The sequence below is a fragment of the Trachypithecus francoisi genome, unplaced genomic scaffold, assembly GCF_009764315.1.
Source record: "Trachypithecus francoisi isolate TF-2019V2 unplaced genomic scaffold, Tfra_2.0 Contig01705, whole genome shotgun sequence".
Taxonomy (NCBI): domain Eukaryota; kingdom Metazoa; phylum Chordata; class Mammalia; order Primates; family Cercopithecidae; genus Trachypithecus; species Trachypithecus francoisi.
In genome coordinates, this window is record NW_022681450.1 from 234434 (window position 1) to 262186 (window position 27753).

The 27753-nt window shown below is 54.4% G+C and overlaps 1 protein-coding gene and 1 non-coding gene across 3 annotated transcripts; one reads left to right on the forward strand and one right to left on the reverse strand.

Annotated features, from left to right (window-relative positions):
- The first annotated feature begins 873 nt into the window (after positions 1-873).
- On the forward strand, positions 874-27240 carry LIPE (lipase E, hormone sensitive type). 2 transcript variants are annotated; one of them, XM_033197393.1, is made up of 10 exons: positions 874-2009; positions 18136-18671; positions 20649-20739; positions 20850-20995; positions 21180-21365; positions 21503-21797; positions 22583-22810; positions 23416-23592; positions 25704-26128; positions 26653-27240. In XM_033197393.1, the coding sequence occupies exons 1-10, from the start codon at positions 1109-1111 to the stop codon at positions 26884-26886; spliced, it is 3219 nt and encodes a 1072-aa protein (XP_033053284.1). In that variant the 5' UTR covers positions 874-1108; the 3' UTR covers positions 26887-27240. The 2 variants fall into 2 exon arrangements, with proteins under 2 accessions (XP_033053284.1, XP_033053291.1); XM_033197400.1 differs by lacking the exon at positions 22583-22810 and having other exon boundaries at positions 880-2009; positions 26653-26963.
- On the reverse strand, positions 6588-6694 carry LOC117076056. Its single transcript, XR_004434222.1, has one exon. It is a non-coding gene; the product is annotated as a U6 spliceosomal RNA (small nuclear RNA).
- Positions 27241-27753: the final 513 nt, after the last annotated feature.

The window sequence follows — 27753 nt, forward strand, 5'->3', positions numbered from 1 at the left end:
AAAAAAACTTGGCACAGTTTCTTAGCACTTACGCAGCCTTTGGTATTTATAACTAATATCATCACCATTACCATCATCATTATCAGTTATCGTCATCAGTGGTCACTGTCTTCGAGTTTCCAATCTAGTACAGGATCATAGTTCAGGGCTAGAGAGATGGCATGGAGTATCTCAAATGTCATTCAGAAGGGCCTCAAGCTATAAAGATGGGAGGGCATGACATTAATTTTTAGCATGGGAGTTAAATGATCAGAGTGACAATATAAGGAAATTAAACTGCCAACCTGGCTGGGCGTGGTGGTTCACACCTGTAATCCCAGCACTTTGGGAGGCCTGGGGCAGGAGGGTGGCAGGTGGATCACTTAAGGTCAGGAGTTCAAGACCAGCCTGGCCAACATGGCAAAACCCCATCTCTACTACAAATACAAAAATTAGCCAGGCGTGGCGGTGTGTGCCTGTAGTCCCAGCTACTTGGGAGGCTGAGGCAGGAGAGTCACTTGAGCCCAGGAGGTGGAGGTTTCAGTGAGCCAAAATGGCACCACTGCACTCCAGCCTGGGGAACAGAGCAAGACTCTGTCTCAATAAATAAATAAATAAATAAATAAATAAATAATCTGGCAACCATTTGTAGGAAGGAACAAAGAAGGAAATAATTATTACAACAACTACAGAGACTGCCCCCGAATGACGCTTTCCTCAAACATCAGGAGAGAGAAAAAAGGAACACTTATCCAGCATCTGGCTTCTATCATCCCAGATGACACAGAAGCCTAAACTGGGGTGCTTGTCTTATGAGAAGAAACACTTTAACTGAGTGGTGGGTGGGGTGGGGCCCTGGGGCCCTATTTATGACACAAGAGAGCAAGCCCCTCCCTTCTTGTAAGAGAGTGCTGGGCACATAGCCTCCTCCTATTCCTAATCCTCCCACCAAAGAAAGAGGCACAGAGTTCACTACTTAGTGGGGGCCAGCTGTGATCGGCCCACTGCCAGCTGCCTTAAAAAGGAAGACCAGTGATGCCAGGATGGAGTGAAACCCAAGGGTACATGCCATCATGAGGAATCAATGAGATATCTGTGAAGAGAGAGGGCTGGGTGGGAGCCCAGAAGGATGAAACCTGGAAGATCAATATCTCCCGTGAGGGAAGTAACAATGGAGCCAGGTTCTAAGTCAGCATCTAGGCCAGACTGGCAACCTGAGCCACACCAGAGGCCTATAACCACGCCGGAGCCAGAAAAGACACCCATAGCCCAGCCAGAATCGAAGACCCAACAGGAGCCTGATTCAAGGCAAAGACCCCTCACCCAGCAGGAGACCCCTGCACAACATGATGCTGAATCCCAGAAGGATCCTAGAGCCCAACAAAAATCTGCTTCACAAGAGGAATTTCTTGCCCCACAGAAGCCTACACCACAGCAATCACCTCACGTCAAAAGGGTGCCCCTCACTCAACAGGAACCAGCCTCCCAGCAGGGACCTGGGCTAGGAAAAGAATCTACAACTCAACAGGAGCCAGTATTGAGAGAAAGACATGTAGCCCAGCCAGGGTCTGGGCCAGGAGAGCCACCTCCAGTTCAACAAGAAGCTGAATCAACACCTGCAGCCCAGGCTAAACCTGCAGCCAAAAGGGAGCCATCTGCTCCGACTGAATCTATATCCCAAGAGACACCTGAACAGTCATACCAGCAAACAACTCCAGTCCAGGGAGCCAAATCCAAGCAAGGATCTTTGATAGAGCTGGGATTTCTAACAAAACTGCAGGAACTATCCAAACAGCGATCAGCCCTAGAGTGGAAGGCACTTTCTGAGTGGGTCACAGATTCTGAGTCAGAATCAGAGGTGGGATCATCTTCAGACACAGAGTCTCTAGCCACGATGGGTGGAATGGTGGCCCAGGGAGTGAAGCTACCCTTGAAAAGAAAATCTGGTTATAAAGTGATGTCAGGATATGGTGGGACATCGCCACATAAGAAAACCAGTGCCCAGAATCACAGACACTACCAGGATACAGGTGAGTTTGAACCTGGAGGAATTGAAGCCTCTCAGGGACAGTCATTCATTTACGTAAGAAATACTAAAAACGTATGGTGTATCAGGTTAGCTCTGGTCATCCTTCAACAATCCTGAGATAAAGATCAACATCCCCATTATTTTTTAAAAAAAAAAAAAAGTCAGGCATAGTGGCTCACGCCTGTAATCCCAGCACTTTGGGAGGCCAAGGCAGGTGGATTGCTTGAGGCCAAGAGTTCAAGATCATCCTAGCCAAGATGGTGAAACACCGTCTCTACTAAAAATACAAAAATTAGCCAGGCATGGTGGCGGGTGCCTGTAATCCCAGCTACTCAGGAGGATGAGCAGAGAATCGCTTGAACCCGGGAGGTAGAGGTTGCAATGAGCCGAGATCGCCCCACTGCACTGCAGCCTGGGCGACAGAGTAAGACTCCATCTCAAAAAAAGAAAAAACGAAGTCTCATTCCAGTCTCAGTCGCCCAGGCTGGAGTGCAGTGGCATGATCACGGCTCACTGCAGCCTCAAACTCCTGGGCTCAAGCGATCCTCCTACCTCAGCCTCCCGAGTAGCTGGGACTACAGGTGCACCACCATACCCAGCTAATTTTTACATTTTTTTAGAGACATGGGCTCGCTATGTTGCCCAGGCTGGTCTCGAACTCCTGGCCCCAAGCAAGCCTCCCACCTTGGCCTCCCAAAGTGCTGAGATTACAGGCATGAGCCACCGAGCAACTGGCCAACATCCTCATTTTATAAATGAGGACACTGAGGCAGAACAATAAAGAAGTAAGGGTTCTTGCACAGGGCTATGCAGTTAGGAAGTGGCAAAGTCAGGATTTGAAGCCGGGGTCTTTCTCCCCTGGACCAGGCTCCCTCCCTACAGAGGATGTGGGGAAAATCAAATCCCAGAGTGGGAAGGCACTCTGGGCTAGGGACCAGGAGACCAGGAAAGTGGCCCTCTTGCCAGTATTCATTCATCCATCCACAGAAACTGACCGAGCACCAGCTCTGGGGCAGACACAGGCATAAGTCCCAGCAATACAATGCCAGATGGGACCTTACCCTTCTGGAGTTTCCATGCAGGCTAGGCAGAACATCGGGGCATCAGCAGTCCCTCAGTTTACCAGATCTGTCCTCTGCTGCCAGGAAGACACCTGCTTCCTGCCAGGTTGCCTCCATAGGGGACTCAGTCCAGCCAGGCGGAATGGCCTTGCAGGTTGTGTTCTCAGCAAGGAGGAGCTGGGAGGAGGTGCAGGAGCCGCCAAGGTCTCAGGCAAGGTCAGGGGCTGACGGCAGGAAAGTTGGGGGAGCAGCATCAGAAGATAACGGGCCCAAGGCTCTGGGCTCGCTGCAGGCGCTCTCTCGCCTTCTCCGCCTCTTCACAGGGCCCAGTGCTGCCCCCTGCCTGCTTCATAGGAGCCCCAGGAAGCTCCGATCTTCCTTCTCTAGGCTCAAAACCCCTACCATGGAGAAGGGAGGATTGCAAGTTTTATCTATGGAACTGGAGGTTACTTGTTGAAGTCCCCTGACGTGGGGGGAAAAAGCAACGCAGCCCTAATCCGGAAGTTGAGGGCATCTGTGAGGCCCTGGTCCAGAGGGCAGGCAATGGCGGCCCCACCGCCCAGAGGCCAGTCCGTCCTGTATCTCCCAGAGTTGATAAGAGGATAACACGTTTCTCAGAGCCGGGGCTGGTGGGTATGCTTTGAGAGGGAAGGAGGAGGGGCAGCAGGCAAAGACAGGGATTGAGGCCTGCTCTCCCCAGTGCTGAGGATGGAAAGCTGTTTCTCCAGGCCTCCAGAACACAGTCTCAAGGGATGCCCGCTCCACACCGCCACGGCGGGCGAGGCCGCCTCTCAGGCGGTCCAGAAGCAGTTAGCTGTGTGCGTGTGCGCAAGCCTCGAGCCTCCTCTGTTTCCCGCCTTTTCTCAGGCATGCGTCGTTCCCTCTACCTCCGCTCTTGGGCCGGCCTGCGGCGTGAAGCTAGTGCGCAGGCGCCGAGCGTCCTCGCCGCCACCACCACCCACCACCCCCATTCTCGGGAGCATGGACTGGGGGGCGGAGACAGAAGGAGAAAGAACCCCCAGGAAAAGCGCAATAGGAGAACTAGGAGACAGGAGAGGGAAGGCGGGGCTCCCTCCTCCAACGGCTGTCAGGCACAGCCACGCCTCCAGCGCTGGCGCCCCGCCTCGACTTTGAGTTGGCAGAGGACCTGGCCCGCCCCCACCCCAGGCAGAGGCCCAGAGGCGCCCCACTTTCACCCCTTCAAAAGGTGGGCCGGGCCGCGTTCTAGGGGATCCCTCCCTGGGAAGGTGAGTGGGATGGTGAGACAGAGCCAGCACATGGGAGGCTTCCCAGCACGTGGGAAGATCGGGACTTCCCTGCTGGGGTGCTCCCCACCGGGCTCCGCACCAGTCCTGCAGGTAGGACGCTTTTCGCTGCCCCCAGGGCTTCCTTTTTGTTGGCCGCGAGCCCTTTAATGCGCGATAGGGGGCGGAGCCAGATCTTAAATTCTGGCGGTTGGGGGCGGAGCACGGCAGCGGAGGGAGACCAGGATTGGCTAGGGAGCAGGACCCAGAGAATAGCAAGTTCGGGATTGGGTAATGGGGGGCCCGACGGTAGTGTGTAGCGAGGATTGGCCCTCCGGGCAGGGCCTCGCGGCTGGAATTGGCCCCCGCGCAAGGACCGCGGGGAATTGATGGAGTCGGCCGGTGGCATGGAACCCGCCGAGGCCGCTATGGCCCCGGCCTCGAAGAATGCCAAAGAGAGCTCGAGGAGCCGCGGTCGCCGGCGGTGGCGAAAAGGCAAGGCCAAAGGTGAGCGCGCGGAGACCGGCAGCAGCCCAGAAGGAACCTCGTACATCCTGCGGGGGAGTGGGGACAGTGTGGACTGGCCCACTGCCACGAGGAGTGGGGGGGGGGGGTCCGCGGACTGGCCCATTGCCGCTTGCGGGGAAAACGGGATGATCCACTGTGAGAAGGGGGTGATGTGAGAGCCGAGAGGCCCACCCTGGCACAGGGACTAGCTGACGCCCGGATCGGCTTGGGAGCAGAGTCCGGAATGCGAGCCTCGTGGACCACGGTTCCTGCTCGGATTCCATATTCGCCGTGTGACCAAGGGCAACGGCTGCCCTCAGTGTTTTTCTTCCTGGGGAATGGTTCAAGCGCCGATGTTCAGGGCTCCAGCGCTCTTGAGAGGATAAGGGGGAAGGAGGTTAGCAGGTGTTACTCAAACAGGAAGTCTAGGGGTGAGTCAAGGAGAGGTAGGAGGAAGGGGTACCCATAGTGGAGAGTGCAGCGGGGCCAGTAAAGCTCATCGCAGTCCCGGCCTCCCACTCGGCAAGTCAGTCCATCCATCCATCCATTCATTGTCAGCCCACCTGCTTCAGCCGGCTCCACTGTGGCCTAGCCCTGACCCCTACCCTTTCCAGGACAAGTGGCCCTGGCTTGGCTTCAGACCTGCACACCTGCCTCAGGAAAAGGGAAGGCCTGATTTCTGTAGGGTGTCACATTATTTTCAGGTCTCAAAAGGCAGAACAAAGGCTGACAGACCAACAGAAATGCTGCAAGCCTCAGGCAGGGGCACGTCCTCAGTTACAAGCAGTTATCAATCAGCATGGGGACCTGTGGGAAGTTCCCATTCAAGAAGGAAACTAACACCACCCCTCAGCCCCCCGGGACCCCAAACTCATTGCTTCCCCTGCCATAGAACACATCATTAGCCCAGAATAGACCTGGAGTTGGCTCCAGACACACACAGGCTCAGACAGGCTCAGAGGGCAGACAAACTGAAGCCCAAGGGCACTCGCTGTCACAGCAAGACACTGAGCCTCACACCAGCATAGCATACCCAGAGGCAGTACAGACTGTAGTTAAGAAACGTGGGCGTTGAAGATCTGGTTCCTCAGGCTGGGAGCTGTGATGTGCTGGACAAGAGACTCCCTCTTTCCCTGCCTCAGCTTTCTGAGCTCTAAAATGGGTATGATGATAGGAGTACCTCCTTTTGTGAGGTTAGAGTGAGTGTAGAGCATTTGGCACAGGCACACAGCAAACCCTCAGGAGAACTGAAGGTTATTGTTACTGTTAGTTCTCACTAGACAGTGAACATCCTAAAAGCAGGGCTGTATCTGCCTTGTTTACCCTGTACTTCCAGAGCTTGGTATGCCAGGCAAATAGGTACTCAAATATTTATTGGATTAATAAGTGAAGGAATGTGTGAACTGTAACAGCGATCATAATAATCATGCTTCCCTTGGGGTTGTCATGAGGAGTCAGAATCCAGTTGGGCAGGGCTCCCTGCAAAATGAGCCATTCACAAAGGCCCATTCCTGCAAACTCCAAGATTTGCCTGTCATTATTTCCTGAGGCCCCGCCCTCTTGCCAGGCTTTAGATAAATTAATCAGACCTCACTCCTGCCTCAAGGGCATCTGGGCTGGCTGGAGCAATTCTCGTCATCAGTTTCATCTTGCCAGTAACTGGATGAGGCTAGTGTCCTTATGATCATCCCATTTCCCAGATGACGACACTGGGGCTCTGAGGGACCAAGGCCGCCTAGGCTTCCTTTTTTTTTTTTTTTTTTTTTTTTAAATATGGAACGCTTCACGAATTTGCGTGTCATCCTTGCGCAGGGGCCATGCTAATCTTCTCTGTATCGTTCCAATTTTAGTATATGTGCTGCCGAAGCGAGCACTAGGCTTCCTTACTTGGCTAGTGAGGGCAAAGAGATGGCTGCCCCAGCCTCCTCCAGGCAGGGAGTTTGTGGGCCCACAACTGCTGTGGGCCCAAATTTGATTCTGGGCCCAAGAGGTTCCAGTCACACAGATTCATTCAGCAGACATTCATTGAACACTGAGCTGTGCCAGGCCTGGGCTCTCGGTAGCAAGAAGAACAGCTTCACAGTTGAGCTGGGGACACAGATATTACTCAAATAAGACTATGATTGTAAACTGTGATAAATACAACAGAGAAAAATACCCTGGAAAGATAGAATTGGGAGGCTTCCCAAGGAGGCAATATTGGACCCAAGGATGGACAGGCGTTACGTGTGCAGGGGGCAGGCAGGGGAACAGAGTGGACAGGATGGAGAAAGACCTGAGGCTTGAGGAAGCATTGAGTTACAGTGCAGAGGGAGCTCAGCCAGGGCCAGGAGGAAGAGGAAGAGGAAATAGTGCAGGCAGGTTAAGAGAGGAGGATGGTAGCTGGGTACAGTGGCTCACACCTGTAATCCTGGCACTTTGGGAGGCCAAGGTGGGAGGACCCCTTGAATCCAGCAGTTTGAGGCCAGCATGGGCAACATAGCAAGATCCCATCTCTACCAAAAATACAAACATTAGCCAGACATTGTCGGGTGTACCTGTAGTCCCAGCTACTTGGGAGGCTGAGGTGGGAGGATCAATTGAGCCCAGGAGGTTGAGGCTACAGTGAGCTGTGATGGCACCACTGTACTCCAGCCTGGGCAACAATGAGACTTTGTCTCAAAAAGAGAGAGAGAGAGGAGGATGGTACCTGGCTTGGCAAGCCATGTCCAGGATTGGGGGCTTTATCCTGAAAGCAAGGGAGAGGGTGTTGAAGGGTTGGAAGTGTGTGAACAGATTCATGTTTTAGAAGGATCTTGTGGCTGCTATGCAGACAACAAATCAAAGAGAACAAAATCAGAACTATATAAAGAGCTGTCACAGTCACCCAGATAGTGATGCTACAGCCTGCACCAGGGAGGAGGCAGTGGAGGTGGGGAGAAGGGTCAGGTTCCATAGGCCTTTGGTAGGCAGAGTGGGCAGGAAGGACTAGGGAATGGATTACATGGGAGTTGAAGTGTGGGGAGGTGGCCAGGATGACATCCTGGGTTCCAGCTTAAGCAAATGGGGAGAGGTTTGTTCTCAACACACATGCAGAGACCAAGACATGCACAAGCATGTATATCCGTTTATACATAAACAAATACGCCCACACAAGCTCACAGGCCAAGAGAAACAGAGACACAGATACATTCACAGGCTAAGAAACACACATAGGCCATGACACTTGCCTACAAACATTCATACCTTCAAATGTACCAGTGCCAACGGACACAGGCCAGGACATGGTAGCCATGACACATACCTGCAGAGGTGCATATGTACACATAAACCCCAGACACCCTCACACCTAACAGAAAGCATATACTTTGAAGCACAGACAGAGGGAGCAGCACATGGAAACAGCAGAGATCAGCAGCGCTGCCCTGGAGCTGCCCCTTGCTGGCCGTGTGACCCCAAGTGATCATGTCACCTTTCTGTACCTCAATTTTGTCATCTGCCAAAAGGGATGATAATGGTCCCTCCCTCATGGGTTGTGGGGCAGGTGACATGAGTCACTTCACATACAACACATAAAGAAATCTCATCACCTCCTTTAAGAATGAAAAAAAACACACACACACACAAGAAAAGAAATCCCAGCACTTTGGGAGACCGAGGTAGGAGGATTGCTTGAGCGTAGGAGTTTGAGACCAGTCTAGGCAACACAGCTAGATTTGATCCCTGTTTTTAAATTCACACACACACACACACACACACACAAAGAGACCAGGCACTAGGCACGTAGAGACTGTTGGTGCAATGTTTGCTCTTTTATCCAGCCACTCATTGTCCCCGCCTGCATCTGATTCCAGGCTTCCTGGCTTCAGAAGCCTTTGCTTCCTCCCAGGCCCCAGACCTGACCCTTCCTCCATCCCCCATCTACCCCCACCCCACTTCCTTCCCCACCGCCCACCTTATTCCTGCTCAGTTCCCAGGAATCGGATTCAGCTGTCCAGAAACTCTTTAGGGCAAAGAAAGGTCCAGTGCCCAGTCAGTGGGACACCCCCCAAAGCCAAATCCCCTCTGCCCTACCTCTGCCCTAGTCTGCACCCACGGCCCCGGTGGGCCTGCCCCTGCCCCAGTGCCCTCTGCCAGGGATTCTTGGCAAGTTTCTGGCAGCCTTAACATCCCTTCCTGCCAGCTCCACCCAGCCTAGCCCTCAGGGAGCGGCCTGGAACAGGACAAAGGGCAGAGCCCTGGAGTCCCTAGTGCCTGGGTCCAGCCCCTTCCCCACTCCTTTGTGCAGTCACTTGTTTTGTCGGAAATGTCACCTCTCCTCATCTTTTTATTTTATTGTATTTTATTTTTGAGATGGAGTTTCACTCTTGTTGCTCAGGCTGGAGTGCAATGGGGCTCACCGCAACCTCCATCTCCTGGGTTCAAGCAATTCTTCTGCCTCAGCCTCCCGAGTAGCTAGGACTACAGGCATGCGCCACCACACCCGGCTAATGTATTTTTAGTAGAGATGGGGTTTCTCCATGTTGGCTAGGATGGTCTCGAACTCCCGACCTCAGGTGATCCACCTGCCTCGGCCTCCCAAAGTGCTGGGATTACAGGCGTGAGCCACCGTGCCCAGCCCCCACTCCTTACCTTAAAAGATCCCTACCAGCATGGATGCTACCACTTTACCAAGGGGTGGCAGTGCACCAGGCACTGCCTAAGGGCTGAATAAAACAGGCAAAAGTCTCTGCCCTCAGGGAACTTACAATCTAGTGGGGAAGACAGAGAGCAAACAATCTAAATTCAGGCATGTCTCAGCTATTTGGGGTTTGGTTCCTGACCACTTGATAAAGCGAGTCACACAAATTTGTTGGTTGCCCAGTGCATAGAAAAGTTATGTTCACACTATCCTATAGTCCATTAAGTGTACAATAACATATATCTTAAAATACCATGTACTTTTTTTTTTTTTTTTCTGTAGAGACAGAATCTCACTATGTTGCCCAGGCTGGTCTCGAACTCCTAGCCTCAAGTGAGCCTCCTGCCTTGACCTCCCAAAGTGCCGGGATTACAAGCATGAGCTACCACGGCTGGCCCCATACTATGCTAATGATCATCTGAGCCTTCAGCAAATCCTCATCTTTTTGCTGGTGGAGGGTCTTGCCCCAGTGGTAGTGGCTGCGGACTCACGAGGGTGGTGGTTGTGGAAAGTGGCTGTGGCAGTTTCTTAAAATAAGGTAACAATGAAGTTTTCTGCTTCAATTAACTCTTTCACAAAACAGTTCTCTGTAGCATGTGATGCTGTTTGATACCATTTTGGCCACAGTAGAACTTTCAAAATTGGGGTCAGGCCAGGCACAGTGGCTCATGCCTATTATCCCAGCACTTTGGGAGGCCGAGGTGGGCAAATCACCCAAGGTCAGGAGTTTGAGACCAGCCTGGCCAACATGGTAAAACCCCATCTCTACTAAAAATTCTAAAATTAGCTGGGCATGGTGGCAGGTGCCTGTGGTCCCAGTTACTTGGGAGGCTGAGGCAGGAGAATCACTCGAACCTGGAAGGCAGAGGTTACAGTGAGCCAAGATCGCACCATTGCACCCCAGCCTGGGCAACAAGAGCGAAACTTGTCTCAAAAAAAAAAAAAAAAATGGGGTCAGTCCTGTCAAATCCTGCTGGTGCTTTTTCAACCAAGTCTATGTCATAGTCTAAATCCTTTGTTGCCATTATTCCTGGCTATCAAATGTATTTCTTTTTTTAATTTTTTTTTTTTTTTTTTGTAGATGGGGAGGGTCTCACTATGTTACCCAGGTTAATCTCAAACTGGTCTCAAGCTGTCTTCCTACCTTGGCCTCCCAAAGTGCTGCAAGTACAAGTGTGAGCTACCACACCCAGCCTACAAAATGTATTTCTATTTTAAAATGTATTTCTATTTTTTATTATTTAATAAGACTTAGAGCTAGGCATGGTGGCACATGCCTATAATCCCAGCTATTCAAGAGGCCAAGGCAGGAGGATCTCTTGAGGCCTAGAGTTCAAAACCAGCTACCCACGCAACGTCACAAGGCTCTGTCTCTAAAAACCTGAAAAAAAAAATGAACCGGGCATGGTGGTGCCCATCTGTAGTCCCCGCTACTCAGGAGGCTGCAGTGGGAGGATCACCTGAGCCCAGAAGTTCAAGGCTGCAGTGAGCTATGATCGCACCACTGCACTCCAACCCGCGCGACACAGCAGGAATCCATCTCTAAAACTGAAAATTTTAAAAATAATAATAACAAATAATAAGACTTAAAAGTGGAAATTATTCCTTGGCCGGTGGGCTGCAGAACAGATGATGTGTTAGCAGACAGGAAAACAACATTAATCCACTCGTATGGCTCCACCAGGGCTCTCTGGTGACCACGTGCATTGTCATTGAGAAATATTTTGTTTTTTTCTGTGCAGTCCGTCTCAACAGTGGGCTTGAAATATTCCGTAAACCATGCTGTAAACAGACATGCTGTCATCTAGGCTTTGTTCCATTTAAGAGCACAGGCAGAGTACATTTGGCATAATCCTGAGGGCCCTAGGATTTCTGGAATGATAAATGAGCACCGACTTCAACTGAGTCACCAGCTGCATTAGCCCCTAATAAGGGGGTCAGCCTGGCCTTCAAGCTTTGGAGCCAGGCACTGACCTCCCCTCCAGCTATGAAAGTCCTAGATGGCATCTTCTTCCAATACGTGGTGGTTTCATCTACACTGAAAATATGTTGCTTAAGGCAGCCGTCTTCATCAATGATCTTGGCTAGATCTTCTGGATAACTTGCTGCAGCTCTTCCAGCAGCGCTTGCCACATCACCTTGCAATTTTTTTTTTTTTTTTTTTTTGAGACGAAGTTTCGCTCTTGTTGCTCAGGCTGGAGTGCAGTGGCACCATCTTGGCTCACTGTAAGCTCCGCCTCTCAGGTTCAAGTGATCCTCCTGCCTCAGCCTCCCAAGTAGCTGGGATTACAGGCATGTACCACCACCATGCCCAGCTAATTTTTTGTATTTTAAGTAGACACAGGGTTTCTCCATGTTGGTCAGGCTGGTCTCAAACTCCTGACCTCAGGTGATCTGCCTGCCTCGGCCTCCCAAAGTGCTGGGATTACAGGCATGAGTCACGGTGCCCGGCTGTCACCCTGCGCTTTTATGTTACAGAGATGCCTTCTTTCCTTAAACCTCATGAATCCACCTCTGCTAGCTTCCAACCTTTTTTCTGCAGTTTCCTCACCTTTCTCACCCTTCATAGAATTGAAGAAGGATAGGGCTTTGCTCGGGATTAGGCTTTGGCTTAAGGAAATGTGGCTGGTTTGACCTTCTATCCAGACCATTCAAACTGTCTCCATATCCACAATAAGGCTGGTTCACTTTCTGGGTTTTTTTTTTTTTTTTTGCAGACGGACTCTTGCTCTGTTGCCCAGGCTGGAGTGCAGTGGCGTGATCTCGGCTCACTGCAAGCTCCGCCTCCCAGGTTCACGCCATTCTCCTGCCTCAGCCTCCCTAGTAGCTGGGACTACAGGTGCCCACCACCACACCTGGCTAATTTTTTTGTATTCTTAGTAGAGACGGGGTTTCACCATGTTAGCCAGGATGGTCTCAATCTCCTGACCTCGTGATCTGCCCACCTTGGCCTCCCAAAGTGCTAGGATTACAGGCGTGAGCCACCACACCCGGCCAAGGTTGGTTCACTTTCTTATCATTCACGTGTTCACTGGAGTAGCACTTTTAACTACTTTCATGAATTTTTCCTTTGCATTCACAACTTGGCTAACTGGCAGAAGAGGCCTAGTTTTTAGCCTGTTTCAGCATTGGACATGTCTTCCTTACTAAGCTTAATCACTTCTAGCTTTTGATTTAAAGTGAGAGACACGAGACTTTTCTTTCACTTGAACACTTTAAAGTCATTGTAGGGTTGTTAATTGGCCAGATTTCTATTTTATTTTATTTTATTTTTTATTTTTTATTTCATTTCATTTATTTGAGAAAGAGTCTCACTCTATTGCCCAGGCTGGAGTACAATGGTGTGATCTTGGCTCACTACAACCTGCGCCTCCTGGGTTCAAGCAATTCTTCTGCCACAGCCTCCCGAGTAGCTGGAATTACAGGCACACACCGCCATGCCTGGCTAATTTTTTATTTTTAGTAGAGATGGGGTTTCACCATGTTGGCCAGGCTGGTCTCAAACTCCTGACCTCAAGTGATCCACCCGCCTCAGCCTCCCAAAGTGCTGGGATTATAGGCGTGAGCCACCACACCCGGCCTCAATAGTGTACGTCTCAGGGAATATGTGGGCTCGAGGAGAAGAGAGATAGGGGAAATGGCTGGTCAGTGGAGCAGTCAGAACACACAAAACATTAATCGGTAAAGTTCGCCCTCTTACGTGGACATGGTTGGTGGTGCCCCCAATTACAATAGTAACACCAGAGATCATTGATCACAGATCATCATAACAGATATAATAATAATGAAAAAGTGTGAAACACTGTGAAAATTACCAAATGTGACACAGAGACACGAAGTGAACTCCTGCTGTCAGAAAAATGGTGCCAACAGACTTGTTTGAAACAGGGTTGCCACAAACCTTCAATTTGTAAAAAATGCAATACGTGCGAGGCACACACAGTAAAGCAAGGTATTCCTGTAGTAAATTGTATAGTATGCTAGACGGTGACAAGTGCCGCAGAGAAAAATCACCCAATACACCATCTCAGGAAGGCCGAGTGAGCCCACAAAGCAAACCGCATGCAGAACACACGAGCCATGGCCCCACTTATAAACCCTGTCTCCCATCCTGAGCCAGCAGAACGGCCAAGTGCAGTTTCCAGGGTTGCCAGCAAGGGCTTGGGCCATCCCATTTTCTCTTTCTTTCTTTCTTTCCTTCCTTCCTTCCTTCTTTCTTTCCTTCTTTCTTTCTTTCTTTCTTTTTTTTTTGAGACAGAGTCTCGCTCTGTCGCCGGGGCTGGAGTGCAGTGGCCGGATCTCAGCTCACTGCAAGCTCCGCCTCCCGGGTTCCCGCCATTCTCCTGCCTCAGCCTCCCGAGTAGCTGGGACTACAGGCGCCCGCCACCTCGCCCGGCTAGATTTTTGTATTTTTTGGTAGAGACGGGGTTTCACCGTGCTAGCCAGGATGATCTCAATCTCCTGACCTCGTGATCCGCCCGTTTCGGCCTCCCAAAGTGCTGGGATTACATGCTTGAGCCACCACGCCCGGCCCCTTCTTTCTTTCTTTCCTTCCTTCTTCTCTCCTTTCTTTCTTTCGTCCTTTCCTTTTTTTTTTTTTTTTTTGAGACAGAGTCTCACTCTGTCACCCGGGCTAGAGTGCAGTGGCGTGATCTCCGCTCACTGCAAACTCCGCCTCCCGGGTTCACGCCATTCTCCTGCCTCAGCCTCCTGAGTAGCTGGGAACACAGGTGCCCACCACCGCGCCCAGCTACTTTTTTGTATTTTTAGTAGAGACGGGGTTTCACTGTGTTAGCCAGGATGGTCTCGATCTCCTGACCTCATGATCCACCCGCCTCGGCCTCCCGAAGTGCTGGGATTACAGGCGTGAGCCACCGCACCCGGCCTCCTTTCTTCCTTTCTTTTCTGACAAGAATCTCGCTGTATCGCCAGACTGGAGTGCAGTGGCGTGATCTCGGCTCACTGCAACCTCCGCGTCCTGGGTTCAAGCCATTCTCCTGCCTCTGCCTCCCAATAGCTGGGACTACAGGCATGCGCCACCATACCACTGATTTTTGTATTTTCAGTAGAGACGGGGTTTCACCATGTTAGTCAGGATGGTCTCAATTTCCTGCCCTTGTGATCCACCCACCTTGGCCTTCCAAAGTACTGGGATTATAGGCATGAGCCACCGTGCCTAGCCCACATCGTCCCATTTTCACAGCTGCAAGCCTAACACTGACTCCTGAGGCCTCTGTCTATCCATCTATCCGCCAGCCCTGGGAAGGGGCAGTCCTCTCCCGAGCTAACTAGCCCCTCTGCCCTCACTCTGCCTCTTCATGCCTTCCTTCCTGCTTCAGATATCCACTGAGCATCTGCTACGTGGCAGATCCCATTGTGCGCCCCAGGGCCACCTGGGGGATGACAGTCCGGGGGACAGAAGATTCACCTCCAGCCAAGCAAATGACCCTGAGGCCTCAGGGCCCCTCAGTCACCCAGGCCCCTTCCAAGGCCCTAATCTTTTTTTTTTTTTTTTTAAGACAGAGTCTCACTTTGTCACCCAGGCTGGAGTGCAGTGCCACGATCTTGGCTCACTGCAAGCTCCGCCTCCCGGATTCACACCATTCTCCTGCCTCAACCTCCTGAGTAGCTGGGACTACAGGCGCCCGCCACCATGCCTGGCTAATTTTTTGTATTTCTAGTAGAGACGGGGTTTCACTGTGTTAGCCAGGATGGTCTCGATCTCCTGACCTCATGATCCGCCCGCCTCAGCCTCCCAAAATGCTGGGATTACAGGCATGAGCTACCACGCCCGGCCCAAGGCCCTAATCTTGTATTTGTAATTCTGTATTTCTTCTTCCCAAAGGGCCACGCCCCTGTACCTTATAAGTTTCATGGCTCCATAAAACCTAGTCCTGTCCTGGGGGAGATGAACAAACATGTAGACAAATTATAAAGTGTCAAATGGCAGGATGGAACAGAACTAAGTATCATGGCAGAAAATAATGGTGGCATGCATATCTTAGATGGGGAGGAGCAACTGGGGAGTACCTCTTTGAGGTGACAAGCTGAGGCCAGACAAGGAGTGTGTGGAATGACACAGGTGAATGACATGGGTGAAGCATCTCTCTGAGCCTCTGTTTCCCTATGTGTGAGGTGGGGATGCCAATCACAGCAGGGTGGGCTGAGAGGGGTAAGTGGCAGATCCAGGGTACCCGGTGTGTTCAACCACCCAGTAGGACCAGCAGGCAGGCCCCTAGCTGAGCCTGGCACTGCCGTTAATCGGCTTTTGTCCTTCCAGGAGGGGCAGGCAGGGCTGGCTACCTCCTCTCTCCCCCCAACAGCTGGGGCTGGCTGTGCCAGGGCCAGACTAGGAGGCGGGAGCTGAGATCACTGGGCCTTTGGCTCCCTGAATCCTCTCTAGGGAGAGAGAGGGCAGCCCCTGGCTGGGTGAGAGGGGACAGTTTGTTCAGGACTGGGGCTGGGACTCCTGGGTCCTAAAGGATGAAGGGGCTGGGGCCCTGGACTCCTGGGTCTGAGGGAGGAGGGGCTTGGGTGTGGACTCCTGGGTTCTAAGGCAGAGGAGCCTGTAGCAGGACTACCAGTTGAGCTGAGTCTGGGAGCAGGTGGGGGGCAGGGCAGGGAGCTGGGCCCTCTACTCTGTTTACAGCACGTGGTCCTCACTGATCTTTCTGGGTGGGAGGTGGCTTGTGCGGCTACACCCTGGGCAGGCCAGCCCCGCCCCCGGGTTTATAGCCCCAGGCTGCTACTGGCACTAGCCACAGACCAGCAGTCTCAGCCCCGGGGAGCTCGGAAGATGCCTAGGAGGGGTGAGTGTGCAGCCAGCTGAGAGACAGGAATGGCCGCTGCCAGGCCCCAGGACCTAGAAGGGAAAGGAAATACCTTCTTCTAGGGGAACAGGCAAGGTGCTGGGCTTTGGGAGGGAAGTCCCTGGAGCAGATGGTAGCATTCCACCAAGGGCAGCTTGTTCAGGACCTGAGTGACAAGGCATCCAAGAAACAGGACAGCCTGAATGCCTGGGAAAGGATCTCAGAGGGAAGATCACTGGGGACCGGGAAGTGTGGCGAATCAGACGTAGTCCAGGGCAAATTTTGAGGTGTGGTTTCCAGAGTCCTAGCGGGGAGCCCCACGTAAGTGTGGCTGTGGACTCAGAGAGCTGGGTTTACAAAAGCTCTGCCACTTGAAGTGCAGCTTTAACCTCCTCACTTAAAACCTGAGCCTCGGCAGGGCACGGTGGCTCATGCCTGTAATCCTAGCACTTTGGGAGGCCGAGGCAGGCAGATCTGAGGTCAGGAGATCGAGACCATCCTGGCTAACACGGTGAAACCCCGTCTCTACTAAAAATACAAAAAATTAGCCGGGCATGGTGGCGGGCGCCTGTAGTCCCAGCTACTCGGGAGGCTGAGACAGGAGAATGGCGTGAACCCGGGAGGCAGAGCTTGCAGGGAGCTGAGATCGCGCCACTGCTCTCCAGCCTGGGCAACAGAGCGAGACTCCATCTCAGAAAGAAAAAAAAAACCTGACCCTCAGTTTCCTCTCCTATAAAATGGGGATGCTGGCAACAATAGAGATTTGAACCTAGGTGACATGGGTCCCAGCGGGTTAGCGCGCTAAAGCAGCAAACACACAGAAAGCTCTCAGCCCGGGACCTGCGCGGGTATGCTCAAGGTCGATAACAGCAAAGAGTATCGCTGTTCCAGGCAGGGGAGCAGGGCCGGCCATGCAACCCAGGACCAGTGGACAAGCCTGAAGGCCAGGGGACCACACTGGGGGAGAAGCAAGACTGAGTTTTTGGGATCTCTCAGAGAAACAGGGAGGGAACTGGGATTTGGAGGGGCTACCACAGCCAGACTTGAAGAATGAGGAATGACTCATCAGTGAAGTCTAGAATTGTGAACTCCTAAGTTCAGGGAGAGCTGCGCTTGGGGACCAGGGTCCGGAGAGATGGGAATGGGAGGACTCAGGCTAAACTCTCCCAAATGTTGTTGGAGGGGAAGGGCCTGTGGGTAGCACTTGGGGCCTAAGAAGGAAAGATGGGATGGCGGACCTGGACTCCAGAGTCCTGAGAGTGGGGACCAACTGGAGGTCTAGACTTCTTGGAATCTAGGAGAAGGAGTCTTGGGCCCCAGGAGAGTTCATGGAGACAGGTGCCTGGACTCTTGGGTCCCTGGAAGTTTGAAGAAAGAAGGACCGGCAGCCTCCTGGATCATAGGAGAGATGAATGAGTTAGGGAAGCAGAGTTGTGTGGGCTCAGGGAATGTCTGGATTCCTGGGTCCAAGGGATAGGAGGCCAGGGCAGTAAGTTTTTGAGTCCCAAAGAGGTGACAGCAGGGGCTCCTGGGTCCTGAAGAGGAAGGGTCTGGGGCTTGGACTCCTGGGTCTGAGGGAGGAGGAGCTGAGGGCCCAAACTTCTGGCTCCTGAGGAGGGTCAAAGGCACTGGGAACTGGGGCCCCAAACTTCTGATTCCTAGAGACAAGAGGGTGACCTCTTGTGTCGAAAGGAGGAGGAACCTGGGGTCCTGGGCTCCTGGAACTGAAAGAAGACAGTGCTGGGGTCTGAAGGAGGAGCGGATAAGCTATGGCCCAGACTCCTGGGCTCCAGCTGAGCAAGGCTTGGTCCAGCCCCGCCTAACAGGCCTCCCCACCTACCCACAGCCTCGAAGCTAATCTATAACATGGACCTGCGCACAATGACACAGTCGCTGGTGACTCTGGCGGAGGACAACATAGCCTTCTTCTCGAGCCAGGGTCCTGGGGAAACGGCCCAGAGGCTGTCAGGCGTTTTTGCCGGTGTGCGGGAGCAGGCACTGGGGCTGGAGCCGGCCCTGGGCCGCCTGCTGGGTGTGGCGCACCTCTTTGACCTGGACCCAGAGACACCCGCCAATGGGTACCGCAGCCTGGTGCACACAGCCCGCTGCTGCGTGGCACACCTCCTGCACAAATCCCGCTATGTGGCCTCCAACCGCCGCAGCATTTTCTTCCGCACCAACCACAACCTGGCCGAGCTGGAGGCTTACCTGGCTGCCCTCACCCAGCTCCGCGCTCTGGTCTACTACGCCCAGCGCCTGCTGGCTACCAATCAGCCGGGGGTGCTCTTCTTTGAGGGCGACGAGGGGCTCACCGCCGACTTCCTCCGGGAGTATGTTACGCTGCATAAGGGATGCTTCTATGGCCGCTGCCTGGGCTTCCAGGTGAGCCCCCTGCCCCTCTGGGCCCACGATGAAGGCACCTGGTGGTCCCTGGCCTGGCCTATAATATGGTAAAGTAACCACAGTGGTCAGCATTATCGGACTCAGCAAACAGCAGGTACAGAAAGGGGAAGTTGGCTGGAGCTCAGACAGAGCTGCACCAGGGGTCTCAAACTCATGGGCCCTAGGTCATATCTGCTGGGTAGTAAGAAATCCAACTTGCAGAGCTTTTTTCACCAGGATATCCACTACTCTCTGTCATCCTACACACGGGAGATACATCCACTCTGTTACCTGTCTGGCCTCTGAAGTCACTTGAGGTTGAGACCCCTCAGGGAGGGATCTGGAGCCATGTGACCCTGTAGTCTTTCTGGCCCTCTCTGGGCCTCCCCTCACCTCAGCCTCCCCCTCCCACCCCATGTCTCCAGGCTTCCCTGTGGGCTAGCCTGTTCTCAGCAACCCAGCCCAGGTGTTCCTGGAAACCTCCCCTCGCCAGGGCTGAACCCACGAGTATTGATCAGCCCAGCGGGGCCAGCCAGCTCCTCCCTGTGTCCCAGCCGTGACCCTAGAGTCATGAGAAAGAGATCCCAGGGCTGCCTGAACCAGCATCCCAGCCATAATAGCCAGGCATTCAGGTGCCCTCTGGCCTACTGGGCACCTGGCCAGGGGCAGGGCCCAGCTCTGCTTTGGTACAGGGCAGTCTCCCCTCTAAAATGTTAGCGAGAGCAGAGGCCCCCTCTGTCTTGGTCACTGGACCAGCCCGGTGTCTAGCGTGCAGTAGGACCTTAGCCAGTGTAGAGTGAACACAAGAATGCACCAGTCCCTTGCCTTGGCCTCCTGCGGCTCCATTCATTTCTCTGATCCTGTGTCCCCATTGTCTTGTCTTTTTTTTTTTTTTTTTTTTTTTTGTATTTTGTTTAGTAGGGATGGGGTTTCATCACGTTGGCCAGGCTGGTCTCAAACTCCTGACCTCAACTGATCCGCCCACCTAGGCCTCCCAAAGTGCTGGGTTTACAGGCATGAGCCACCGCACCCGGCCCCCACCATCTTTCCTTAACTGCCTGTCTGCTCTGTCAGACACTGTCTCCCCCTTCCCCTGTGGTGGCCGGCTGGCCCCATGTCTAGGCCTCAGTCACCCTCTCTGGCTGTCTTTCTGCCTCAGGTCCCTGTGCCTGGGGGGCTGTCTCTGGCCATCTCCCTGTTCCTGTCTTCCAGCTGCCCCCTCTCCCCATCCATCCTCTCTCTGACTTTCAGGAAGTCTCTGCACCATCCTACTCCCCACCTCACAGCCTACCAGTGGCACCACCCTGCACTGAGAATGAAATCCGAATTTCTCTGCCCAGGCCCTGCATGAGACCCCTTTGCCTCTCCAGTGTCACCGCCTGCCCCTCTCCCCACTGCGCACTCTGCTCCAGCCACACTGGCTCCCTGGCTGTCGCTACCCAGGTCAAGCACCAAGCATGAGCTCACCTTTTTTTTTTTTTTTTTTGAGACGGAGTCTCGCTCTGTTGCCCAGGCTGGAGTGCAGTGATCTCCACTCACTGCAACCTCTGCCTCCCTGGTTCAAGCAATTCTCCTGCCTCAGTCTCCTATGAGCTCACCTTTAAGCCTTCACGCTCTCTGTGCCCTGTGCAGGGAACACCCTCCCCTCGCTTCAGTCAGATCTCTCCTCCGAGACCCGCTAAGTAGCCTGACCCCTAGTCATCGCTCGTGTCCTCTCCACCTACTGCCTTTTTTTTTTTTTTCAAATCATTCCTTGTTGTGATACTGTGCATGGCTTTGCTTATCTGCTGATCATTTGTTTTCCGTTTGAGAACATCAGGTCCTTGAACCAGGTGAGGGCTATGCCCAGCACACAGTAGGAGCTCATGAAACATTTACTCAATGAACGTGTCTTCCCCACACATCCCTGTGCCTCACTCCTGCCCTGTCCCCATCCCTCTCCTGAGCGGTAGGTGACGCCGCCGCATCTCTCCACAGTTCACACCTGCCATCCGGCCATTCCTGCAGACCATCTCCATTGGGCTGGTGTCCTTCGGAGAGCACTACAAACGCAACGAGACAGGCCTCAGTGAGTCCCAGCCGGGTTCTACTCGCAGCCTACCCTCCTGGCCCTCCTCCCCACTCCTGCCCAAGTAACCTGACCCACTGGGGCTCCCTGACACCCCTTCCGAACCCCAGGTGTGGCCGCCAGCTCCCTCTTCACCAGCGGCCGCTTTGCCATTGACCCCGAGCTGCGTGGGGCTGAGTTTGAGCGGATCACACAGAACCTGGACGTGCACTTCTGGAAAGCCTTCTGGAACATCACCGAGATGGAAGTGCTATCGGTGAGGGCCTGTTATAGATGGGGACAGTGAGGCCCAGAGACCCATCTAAGGCCACAGTAGGTCTCTGTGGGGCTCCAGGCCCAGGGATGGCACACAAGGGGAAAGACTGGGGATCAGAGGGAGGGGTGAAGGGCACCCCTGCTGGCAGACCCTCCCCAGTACCCCTTCTGTCCCCTCCCTCCAGTCTCTGGCCAACATGGCATCGGCCACCGTGAGAGTAAGCCGCCTGCTCAGCCTGCCACCTGAAGCCTTTGAGATGCCGCTGACTGCTGACCCCACACTCACGGTCACCATCTCACCCCCACTGGCCCACACAGGCCCCGGGCCTGTCCTAGTCAGGCTCATCTCCTACGACCTGCGTGAAGGACAGGTAGGGTTCCAGCCTCAGCCAGGGATAGGGACACAGCCGAGAAGCACGGGCAGCCCCTGCCTTGGCATGCCCATGGAGGGGTGCAGCCCTGGCCAGCTCTCCCCAACCTCACACACCACCTCCCTCCTCACCCCCAGGACAGTGAGGAGCTCAGCAGCCTGGTAAAATCCAACGGCCAACGGAGCCTGGAGCTGTGGCCGCGCCCCCAGCAGGCACCCCGCTCGCAGTCCCTGATAGTGCACTTCCACGGCGGTGGCTTCGTGGCCCAGACCTCCAAATCCCATGAGCCCTACCTCAAGAGCTGGGCCCAGGAGCTGGGTGCCCCCATCATCTCCATCGACTATTCCCTGGCCCCCGAGGCCCCCTTCCCCCGTGCGTTGGAGGAGTGCTTCTTCGCCTACTGCTGGGCCATCAAGCACTGCGCCCTCCTTGGTGAGCCTCAGACTCCCACAGCCACCTGCACCTGCTCCCATCCTGCCCAGCCTGCTTCAAGCTCCTCCAGCCTCAGCCTTACACCTTCTACCTTCCTCACCCCCACACCTCCCAGCTCCTGCTCACCCAGGTCCTGCCCAATCTTCCGCCTCAGCCACTTTATCCTCTGTCCCCGACTGTGGCACCCAGACTCTCCATCTCCTCCACCTCCACTTCCCACCCACCGTCCTGTCTCCTTGGGCCTCTGCCATCCCCCTCTGGTAGCTCCAGGCCCTGCTTTCCTGTCCTGCCAGCCTCCTGGCCCACAGTCCAGCTTCTCTGACCTCCCTCTTTGAAGATCAACATCTTGGGAGGACACTGAGGCACAGAGCAGGTTGTGGCCATGCCCCAGAGCACAGAGCCTGCAGCCCAGTCCCTCTGTGCTGAGCCTGAACCCTGACCTTCCATTCCCACCCTCTGAGGCCCCCCTCCTGCAACAGGCCTGAGCTCAGCTCCCCTTCCCCACCACCTGCCTTCGCTGCTCCCAACCTCCAGCCCCGACAGACTTTCCCGGCACTTCCCTGCGCCTCTCCAGGTCCTGAGTCATCCTGATCCTCTGTCTACCACATGAGCCCAAATCTGTACCTCAGTCTGCCAGTCTCTAAAACTGCAGTCTGCTAGGCCTTGGAGTGCCCCACACCCCACCTTGGAGAGCCCAGTTCTCCCAGCTTGAGTTCCTCCCTGCCCTCCCTCCCCAGTCTCCTGCCCCTGCCAGGCTGTAACCAACCACCCCTCTCCCAAACCAGGCTCAACAGGGGAACGAATCTGCCTTGCGGGGGACAGTGCAGGCGGGAACCTCTGCTTCACCGTGGCTCTCCGGGCAGCAGCCTACGGGGTGCGGGTGCCAGATGGCATAATGGCAGCCTACCCGGCCACAATGCTGCAGCCTGCCGCCTCTCCCTCCCGCCTGCTGAGCCTCATGGACCCCCTGCTACCCCTCAGCGTGCTCTCCAAGTGTGTCAGTGCCTATGCTGGTGAGGCCCACACTCTCAGCAGGGAAACAGGACTGCATGGATATCTGGGTCCTGCAGGGATGGGCTGGGGACCGGGACTCCTGTGACTGAGGAAGGAGAGGCCAGGCGGAGGAATCTAAGACTCCTTGTCCCTTTTGTGTGTGTGTGTGTGTGTGTGTGTGTGGTGTGTGTGTGTGTGTGTGAGTGTGAGAGAGGGAGAGGGAGAGACAAGGTCTCATGTTGCTCAGGCTGAGTGCAGTGGCTCAAACACACCTCGCTGCAGCCTCGACCTCCCAGGCTGAAGCAGTCATCCTGCCTCAGCTTCCCAAGTAGCTGGGACTACAGGCGTGCACCACCACGCCCACACCCACGCCCAGCTAATTTTTGTGTTTTTCACTATGTTGCCCAGGCTGGTCTTGAACTCCTGGGCTCAGGCCATCCTCTCGCCTTGGCCTTCAAAAGTACTGGGACTATAGGCGTGAGCTACTGCGCCCAGACTCCTTATCCCTTTTGAAGCAATTGGATATTCTCACGTCCCTGGGGCCACAGATGCCTGAAGTTCTGCGTGTTAAGACTGGGCCCAGAAAGAGAGGAAAACAACTCAGCTCCCCACATATACTCTGCAGGTGCAAAGACAGAGGACCACTCCAACTCAGACCAGAAAGCCCTAGGCATGATGGGGCTAGTGCGGCGGGACACAGCCCTGCTCCTTCGAGACTTCCGTCTGGGTGCCTCCTCATGGCTCAACTCCTTCCTGGAGTTAAGTGGGCGCAAGTCCCAAAAGATGTCAGAGCCCATAGCAGGTGAGTGATTCACTCCCATCACCTGCCCAGCCAGGGTGGGCAGAAGGGACAGCCTAGCACAGCAAAAGTCCCAGGGAAGATGCGGGGCATGGTGGTTCAGGCCTGCAATCCCAGCACTTTGGGAGGCTGAGGCGGGCAGACCACTTAAGGTCAGGAGTTCAAGACCAGCCTGGTCAACATGACAAAACCCCATCTCTGGTAAAAATGCAAAAAAATTAGCCGGGTGTGGTGGCTCACGCCTGTAATCCCAGCACTTTGGGAAGCCGAGGCCGGCGGATCACTTGAGGTCAGGAATTCGAGACCAGCTTGGCCAACATAGTGAAACCCCATCTCTATTAAAAATACAAAAATTGGGCCAGGCGCGGTGGCTCAAGCCTGTAATCCCAGCACTTTGGGAGGCCGAGACGGGCGGATCACGAGGTCAGGAGATCGAGACCATCCTGGCTAATACGGTGAAACCCCGTCTCTACTAAAAAATACAAAAAACTAGCCGGGCGACGAGGCGGGCGCCTGTAGTCCCAGCTACTCGGGAGGCTGAGACAGGAGAATGGCGGGAACCCGGGAGGCGGAGCTTGCAGTGAGCTGAGAGCCAGCCACTGCACTCCAGCCTGGGCGGCAGAGCAAGACTCTGTCTCAAAAAAAAAAAAAAAAAAAAATACAAAAATTGGCCAGGCGCGGTGGCTCATGCCTGTAATCCCAGCACTTTGGGAGGCCGAAGCGGGTGGATCACAAGGTCAGAAGTTCAAGACCAGCCTGACCAACATGGTGAAACCCCGTCTCTACTAAAAATACAAAAATTAGCCAGGTGTGGTGGCAGGCGCCTGTAATCCCAGCTACTCAGGAGGCTGAGGCAGGAGAATCGCTTGAACCCAGAAGGCGAGGTTGCAGTGAGCCAAGATTACACCACTGCACTCGAGCTTGGGTAACAGAGTGAGACTCTGTCTCAAAAAAAAAAAAAAGCTAGGCATAGTGGCACGCCTGTAATCCCAGCTACTCAGGGGACTGTGGCAGGAGAATTACTTGAACCTGGGAGGTGGAGGTTGCAGTGAGCTGAGATCGCATCACTGCACTCCAGCCTGGGCAACAGAGCAAGACTCCATCTCAAAAAAAAAAAAGAAAAAGAAGTAAAAAACTGAAGCTGTAGGGTCTTGGCCCTCGTGGTAGGCAGTGTGGGTCTGATAAAATGAACAGATCTGAGGCTAAGCTGGGCACACCAGGTGGGCTGGAAGTGTATCTTTAGCATCATTTGGGCACTTGCTTGCCTAGTCATGTGAAGGGATAAAACTGAAGAACACAAAGGAAATTTGGGGAAGCAGATCCATGTTGGCTACAGGTGCCAGACCCCTAGGAATCTGATACATCCTGGAGACTTGTTAGCTCCCTGTGAACAGAGCCTCCCTTCAAGCCACTGGGCCTGCTCACTATTCAAATCACTTTGATCCATTTACGCCCTGTGGTAAGTGTAATCCCAGCACTTTGGGAGGCCTGGCCAACATGGCAAAACCCCGTCTCTGCTAAAAAAAAAAAAAACACAAAAATTAGCCGGGCATGGTGGCACATGTCTATGGTCCCAGCTACTCGGGAAGCTGAGGCACGAGAATCACTTGAACCTGGGAGGTGGAGGATGCAGTGAGCCATGTTCTAGCCACTGCCCTCCAGCCTGGGTGACAGAGCGAGACTTTGTCTCCAAAAAATGAAAAACTGATATACTGTAATTCCCAGTGGGTAGCAGTACCTAATCCCACATCTTAAACCACTGAGTCCTGCCAACTATGAACCAAGGACTATTTTCATTTCCTTGATCTAGAAGAAAAAATAGGTTCCTAGAGGTAAACTGCACCTAACCTTCCCAGTCACACACACACACACACATCCTTCACTAGGACACATAGCCCCACTGCCAAGACCCACCCCCGATCCCCCACCCCCACCCCACCCCCACCCCCGCCATGACCACCTGGGGCATCTGGAACTCCACCCATTCCCTAGGCGAGTCTGGGGAAACAGCCTTTCACAGCCCTCCACAGGTGACTGCCCTTCCCATTGCATTCCCTGCCAGCCACACACACCCAAACTAATGGAGCCAGGCCTATCTGCTCCCCCTCTCTCAGAGCCGATGCGCCGCAGTGTGTCTGAAGCAGCGCTGGCCCAGCCCCAGGGCCCACTGGGCACGGATTCCCTCAAGAACCTGACCCTAAGGGACTTGAGCCAGAGGGGAAACTCCGAGATGTTGTCGGACACCCCCGAGATGTCGCTGTCAGCTGAGACACTTGGCCCCTCCACACCCTCCGATGTCAACTTCTTATTACCGCCTGAGGATGCAGAGGAAGAGGCTGAGGCCAAAAATAAGCTGAGCCCCATGGACAGAGGCCTGGGCGTCAATGCCGCCTTCCCCGAGGGTTTCCACCCGCGACGTTCCAGCCAGGGTGCCACACAGATGCCCCTCTACTCCTCGCCTATAGTCAAGAACCCCTTCATGTCACCGCTGTTGGCACCCGACAGCATGCTCAAGAGCCTGCCACCTGTGCACATCGTGGTGAGCGCCAGAGGGGGCCGGCACAGGTGCATTTAGAGAGGAGCAGGGCACCCAGGGAGGAGCGGGACCGTGCACAGGTGCACCTGGGAAAGAGCTCCGGAATGGGGAGAAAGGGACAGGCGTGTGCCCAGGAGAGAACAATGCCCCAAACAAACGGGAGGAGGACAGGAGTCAGGGCGGCCTCCGTTTTATTTTGCAATTTTGAGTACCAAGAGACAGGATCAGTGGGGCAGCCCCTTCGGCTTGGAGAATCAAGAGGGAAAAAAGGTGGGTTTGGCGGGATGGGGAGGGAGAGGCTGGACAGAGGCCAGGGAGCGCAGTTCAAGTCATTCTCCCTTCCTTCCCACCACTCCCCGCCTTCCCTCATTCTCTCCCCAACTCCTCACCCACCATGTCTCCTGCCTCCGTCCACCCCTGTCTGTATCCATATTTCCTGCTCCCTTTGTTCATCAAACCCCTCCTTGCTCTACCTGACCCCGGTCTGTCGGTCCCCCACCCTCCACGTCCGTCCTGCTGTCCCGTAGGCGTGTGCGCTGGACCCCATGCTGGACGACTCGGTCATGTTCGCGCGGCGACTGCGCAACCTGGGCCAGCCGGTGACGCTGCGCGTGGTGGAAGACCTGCCACACGGCTTCCTGACCCTGGCGGCGCTGTGCCGCGAGACGCGCCAGGCCGCGGAGCTGTGCGTGGAGCGCATCCGCCTCATCCTCACTCCGCCCGCCGCGCCCGCGCCCGCGCCCGCCCCGCCTCTGGTCTGAGCCGCCTGCCGGATCTGGGCTGCGCGGGGAGAAGGGGGCTGCGGGGGGCGACACTAAAAGCCTGCTGTTCCCATATGCGCCGGCCTCCGTCATGAATGCGCTCCGGGCCGGGCGGGAGGGGGCGCGGGCTGTGCCTTACTTAAGTCGGGGATGGCAAGGGGGCGAGGCGGGGGCCCGAAAGCTGAGACCCCCGCCACGGGGAGGGGGACGCGCACACACACCGGTCACCGAGACGGCTGGACCTGCACACCACCGCTACCTTCTGCTGCTGCTGTGACCGCCGCAGGGACGGGGACTGGCCCTCCCTTGCAGGTCGGTTTGTCTGTTTGTTGTAAATAAAAGTATTTAATTAGTTTGGCCTCTCTCAAATACGGTGGGGTATTTGCCCACCAGGGGGCAGCATCGGACTCAAGCGGCTGGGAACCAAGAAACCTGGAATGAGGAGTGTGGGGGCCTGGATTCTTGGTACCAGAAGGGAGTGGACTCCCTGGTAACCCAGACCCACCTCCCCTCGGACTTCATCCAGGTACACTGCCAGGAGATGCTGGGTCCTCAGCTCCTCCCCTTGAAGACCTTCGGTTAGCTGGACTCACTCTGGTGGTCCCAGGGAGACCAGGCTCAGCATACATCGGGGGAAATAAAAGTTGAATGTCTTGGGTCTCAAAGGCTCCAGTGACCCAAACACCCTACAGAACTGGAGCAAAGTTAGCAGGAAACCAGAAACAAACTGGCGCTCAAAATACTGTAAATGCAGCCAGCCACAGAGGTTCACGCCTGTAATCCCAGCACTTTGAGAGGCAAGACAGGAGGATGGCTTGAGTCCAGGAGTTTGAGACCAGCCTGGGCAACATAGACCAGTCTCTACAA

Bases quoted from the DNA above. Each gene is read 5' to 3' on its own strand.
- LIPE (XM_033197393.1), top strand. From the start codon at position 1,109: ATGAAACCTGGAAGATCAATATCTCCCGTGAGGGAAGTAACAATGGAG. The intron at 21,366-21,502 runs GTAGGGTTCCAG...CCTCACCCCCAG, and splicing joins ACGACCTGCGTGAAGGACAG to GACAGTGAGGAGCTCAGCAG. The intron at 26,129-26,652 runs GTGAGCGCCAGA...GCTGTCCCGTAG, and splicing joins TGCCACCTGTGCACATCGTG to GCGTGTGCGCTGGACCCCAT.